The following is a 5,542-nucleotide window of genomic DNA, read 5'->3' as shown; positions in this document are numbered from 1 at the left end:
ACTCCCTGAACTTGTTCTAACTCGTCTGACATTAAATATGATCCTGCGCTTGTGTAATTACTCATCAGAACATCATCTAAATGAGAGCAGATCCTCAGACAAACTAGAGCTGCTTATAGCGGAAATTCGTTTAACAATTGATGAACTTTAGTTATTGAACTGACCTGAATCAACACTGAACTGAGTGGAGCTGAATAATGACACTGCTGTCGTTTTTTTTAAGAGAATCTGAATTGTCTCATTTGACGAAGTTTGCATTATTGAGTCTGTTACTTCCCTGTTTATTAAACAATCTGGATTTGATAGAAATAAATGAGCTCAGACAAACCCACAGGCTGAAAGAACGATGCACGTCGTGAACGTAATTGGCACATTTCTTTATTTTGAAAACAGACATGAAACCATTTTCCACGATTTTACTCCTTAGATTCAAACTCACTTGAACAGAAAGGCTGGCGCGTTTTCTTTTTGTTGGATTTTCTCAATTTTTAACATCAGTGCAGCAATATCTCCAATTAAACGCTTATAACAACACCAAGGACACTAAAAGAAGCCACATGTATTAGTTGGGTGCGTGTGAGAAGGTTCTCGTCTCTGGAGGAAGGATTCTCATGCGATGAGCTCCAGACGGATGGATGAAGAGATCGATCCTCACTGGAAAACTCCCTCCACATCTCAGAAAATCATTGCCACACCAGAGAAGAGAGGACAAACATAAAAACAGACCGTCTTCATCATCAAGAGCAGTCTGTCGGTTACTTAGGATTTTACATTTCACTGGTCATCTGTTAAACGTTCTCGTCTGAAACGGCCTCCTCTGCTGGTTTGGAGTCTTCGATGGCCTCTGCAAACACCACAAGAAACAGCTTCAGTTCCCCACACTCTTACAGACCGCTGATGGACCGCGAGTGGACCAGATAATGTGCATTACTGAAACACTTGCTCTCATGAATGCATCTCAATGAAGAGCTTTCAGGCAAACCGCAGCACTCCACCGGAAATGGATTCATGACTCTCACTTTCAGATAAATGGACAGCCGCTTGGATTTTCTGTCAAACTTCTTTCAGTTTTTATATACGTTTATTGTACCGTTGCTGCTAACTCAATTACACCCTCATAACACATTTAAGTCTGTTTTGACTAGGGCTGTGCAAAACATTGAATGCTACACAAAATCATTGCCGATTTTGAACGCGATTTTTGTAGCTTGTCAGTGAACTACGGCTCTGTGTAGTAAATGCCGCTCCATCTGAAAGCACGTGCTGGAGATTTACTACTAATCACCAGAAGCGGCTTTACTGACGAGATGCGCATGAAAATCGCATTCAATTTTTTGCACAGCCCTAGTTTTGACCCAGAAGAGATACGTACATTTTATTCCCTTAAAATTTTTTGGAAATTTTGATGCATCTCTTCCAGGTCCAAAATGACCCGAACACAAAACGTTTGACATTTTGTTTAAAATTAGTTCCTTTACTATGAAAGAAAATATTAGAAACTTTTTTTTGGAAAATGTTTAACAGTGTTAAACGTTTTGTGTTCGGGTCATTTTGACCCGGGGATGTATAGAGAACCATTGGGTGTCAAAAATACTTTTTGTAAAATTATCTATTAAGATATATTAGTGCCAAAAAACTATTATAAACTATATAATTGGCATTTTCCCCATATCTCACACACTTTTGGAAAATGTTGTTGATGAACATGAATATGTACGTCTATTGATGAACCATTGCAACATGGTTGATCACTTTTTTATCTGAAAGTGAAAGTTTATACAGAGAGTAAAATTAGTTTATTTTGACTGAAAACCTTTCAGAATAATATTAGCTGTTCTGATGTTGTTCTGTTAGAAACAAATATGTAGGTTTCATAAATTTGCACAGTTTTTAGAAACCATGAGTTATAAATTCAAAGAAATTTCGCTAAATTCCATTAATTCCAATAGGGTTAATACTGGTAATACTGGGGGTTAATACTTCTCAGATTATATGTTGTTATAAATTTCATACAATGATAAATCAAATAAATGTCTCATCAGTATGATGGTGTGGTTCATATGTAATTGAAATTGCTAAGAATTTCAAAGGTTCTTTCATACTCTAAAAGCTTGGTTTTTAATTTATTAAAATTTTGTTCCAACCAAGAAAAAAATGGTTCTTTTAAGAACTGTTGAAAGGTTCTTTACGGGCACTGATGGTTCCATGAAGAACCTTTAAGGTTCTTTATAGTGGAAAAAGGTTCTTTAGATTTTTAAATGGTCTTCACACTAAGAAAAGTGTTGACTGAAAGGTTGAAGGCCGTACACTCCACAAGATAAACTCTCCACACTCACACTGACTATCTCAGAGCTCAAACTGAGTGTCTGTGTTTTTCTGACGCACCTTTTTTGTCAATTTGGTCTGTCTCCTGGCTCTCGGCGGCGTCAGGCACATCGGCTTGTTTGGCTTCCTCCTTCTTCTCCTCCTCCTGTGCGTTTACATCGTGGGCGGGGTTCTTGGCCGCCGTGTTCTCCGCCTCTTTTGGATTCTCCGCCTCCTGCAGCTGCTCCTGCGCCTCCTCTTTAGTGGGCGTGTCCGAGGGGGTGGAGTCAGTGGCAGCGGTGGGCGGGGCTTCTGCGGCTGGCGAGTTGGGCTGCTCAGCCGGTTTGCTCTCTTCTGCTGTTTCTGTGGAAACCTCGGCAGGTTTCTCCTCCGACGGAGAGACTCGCTCCTTCTTCTCCTCCTCGGCCTCGGCGGACTCGTCCTCCTCGGCGTCGTTCTCCTCGTCTTTCTCTCCGTCCTTCATCTTTTTCCGGGTGATGTGTCCGCGGAAGCTGGCCTGGATCTTGGTGGCGGCCTTGTGGGCGTTCTCCTCCGGTTTGGTTCCATCCTGCTTGATCTCCTGATCGGCCTCTTCTTTCTTCTCAACCTAAGACCAGAAACACAAGAGCATCAGTAACTCCTCAAACACTAACGTATATCAAGCGTCTGTGACTTTGAACCAGATGTCTTATTAATTATACAGATAATTCAACTAACAAGATTCTCTTCAAACTGATAATCCACCATGATACTAGTAAAACGGATAGTTCACCCAAAAATGAAAACTCTGTCAACATTTACTCACCCTCAAGTTATTCCAAACCTGTATGAGTTTATTTCTTCTGTTGAGCACAAAAGAAGATATTTTGAAGAATGTGGGGAACCAAACAATTTCTGGTCCCCATTGACTTCCATAGATAATTTTTCTCCATACTATGGAACTCAATGGAGACCAGCAACTCACCAAACCAGGGTGAGTAAATCATAACAGGATTTTCATTTTTGGGCGAGTTATCCCTTTAAGCTGAAATAGAGATAACTATGGAAGCTTGTTGTAATTGCAACTTTCTAATCTCAAAGTTCTGAGTTTGTTCTTGCAATTCTGAGAATAGAAGTCAGAACTGCTCATATAAACTCAGAATTGCAAGATATAAAGTCAAAAACATAGTCCACCTTGTAAGATAAAAAGTTGAAACAGGCTTCCATAGAAAACTGACCGTTCGAACTAAGCTTGTGTAGAAAGAACTGAACACATGGATCCAGAGCAACTGATCAAGCATTTTGCAGATGATTTATCTCTCTCTAAACAACTTACAATAGAGTAGCAATTCATCAGAGCCAACAATATTCCCAGCATACAGAGCCACGTTTATCAGAAAGCTCGATTAGTATGAGTGAAATGCAGAGAAGAGAGAGGAGAGGTGATATTTACGCTTTGTTTGCGAGAGCATTGGTTCTAATGCTACAAACCCCCAGCGAGCAACCGAAGGAAAGTAACTTCCCATCAGGCATCTGGACGTACGATTACCATGCTTTAATTGAATGAGCATTAGAGCTTTCAGACTGAGAGTGATTTAATGAATCTGGATCTAGAGCTCAGAAGGATGTTCATCTGCAGCAATCCCACGATTACAAGCGTCTCATCTTCAATAACCAGAGCACAAGTGGGAAACTCTCCGTCTCTGTCTTTAATTAGTCTCTAAAAACCTGATTCTGAGGAGGTGAATATTAATTTTTGATATGGCTGTAATTATAATCACAGATGGATCTCGACACATCTTTGATGGACAGACACGCACTGAATCATGCACAAACTCCATGTTTTCTGCTGAGATGCATCCAGATGTGATTAAAGCCATCAGCGCTGGAGCTCAGGCTGAGTTCACTTCTCTCAGGATCACACACACGTCTGACGTCTCTTCTGCTCTGGACCAGCATCAAATATAATTAAACTTGTTCATATCAGGGATAAATATCAGCATAACATGGCAAAGCTAAAAGCAAAGCACCTGTCAGGATAAGAAAGCGTGACGTCTGACCGGAGAATCAGGGAGAAAGACTCAATATTTACCTTGTCCATCAGCGTCCAGGGAGGCTTTTGTCCACCGAGGGCCTTTTAATTTAATACTGAAATGCGTCTAATGAAAAAAAGCAAGCATAAAATGAAAAAAAAATGTGTCAAAGTGACATATCATGCATGACAAACACATTCATATATCCAACTTAAAAGTACCTTGAAGCAGATGAAAATTAAATCATAAATGCAAAATTAAAATCTAGTGAACGGAAGCCAAAGTAATGACATAATGCAAGATGAAGGCAATTTCATTCGGAAACACTTTTTCATTTATACATGCAATCTGCAAATGGACTGCAGAAAACGATGAGGATTTATTCTGCTGTGGTCCGGTCGTTTGAGCAGCGGTTTATACATCATCTGATCTGATATTTAACCTCATAACCTGTGGATGCAACTGTACTACAATCAATATCTGTCAATAAATGCATCTCCAGCTGTCAGACCCACTGATATTTCACCCGTCCAGATGATGAGGCATCATTCGTCTTCATCTGCGTGTGTTTTCAGGGTTTATCATGTGTGATTTACTGAACAAGCGTCCAGTGCAGTACAGTCACGCATCTGACGCCGCTGCAGGAAGAGCTTGAGCAGATTCACTCTGCACCTGATGATGACGCTGTGACGGACAACAGGTGTCACACACACTCACTCACACTCACACTCACTAACACTCACACACACGCTCACACACACTCGCACTCTCACACACGCACACTCACTCACACACACTCTCTCACACACACACACACACACACACACACACACACACACTCACTCACTAACACTCACACACACACACTCACTCATTAACACTCACACTCTCTCACACACACATACACACACACACTCACTCACTCACTCACTCACTCACTAACACACAAACACACACACACTAACACTCACACTCACACTCTCTCACACACACACACACACACTCACTCACTAACACTCACACACTCACTAACACTCACTAACACTCACACACACACACTCACTCACTAACACTCACACACACACACTCACTCACTAACACTCACACACACACACTCACTCACTAACACTCACACACACACACTCACTCACTAACACTCACACACACACACTCACTCACTAACACTCACACACACACACACACTCACACACTCACACACACACACA

At 41.1% G+C, this 5,542-nt stretch overlaps 1 protein-coding gene across 1 annotated transcript; it reads right to left on the bottom strand.

The window, feature by feature from the left end:
* Positions 1-368: 368 nt before the first annotated feature.
* LOC107667289 (neuromodulin-like) lies at positions 369-5,037 on the bottom strand. The gene is made up of 3 exons (XM_016458931.1): positions 4,376-5,037; positions 2,386-2,911; positions 369-844 (listed from the first exon to the last, which is right to left on the bottom strand). Exons 1-3 carry the CDS (start codon positions 4,382-4,384, stop codon positions 789-791), a joined length of 591 nt encoding a protein of 196 aa, XP_016314417.1. The 5' UTR covers positions 4,385-5,037; the 3' UTR covers positions 369-788.
* Positions 5,038-5,542: the final 505 nt, after the last annotated feature.

Source organism: Sinocyclocheilus anshuiensis, unplaced genomic scaffold (genome assembly GCF_001515605.1).
Source record: "Sinocyclocheilus anshuiensis isolate Anshui unplaced genomic scaffold, SAMN03320099.WGS_v1.1 scaffold1727, whole genome shotgun sequence".
In the NCBI taxonomy this organism is placed as follows: Eukaryota; Metazoa; Chordata; class Actinopteri; order Cypriniformes; family Cyprinidae; genus Sinocyclocheilus; species Sinocyclocheilus anshuiensis.
Note: the sequence above shows the minus strand (reverse complement) of the source record. Positions and strands in the feature narration are given on the sequence as shown.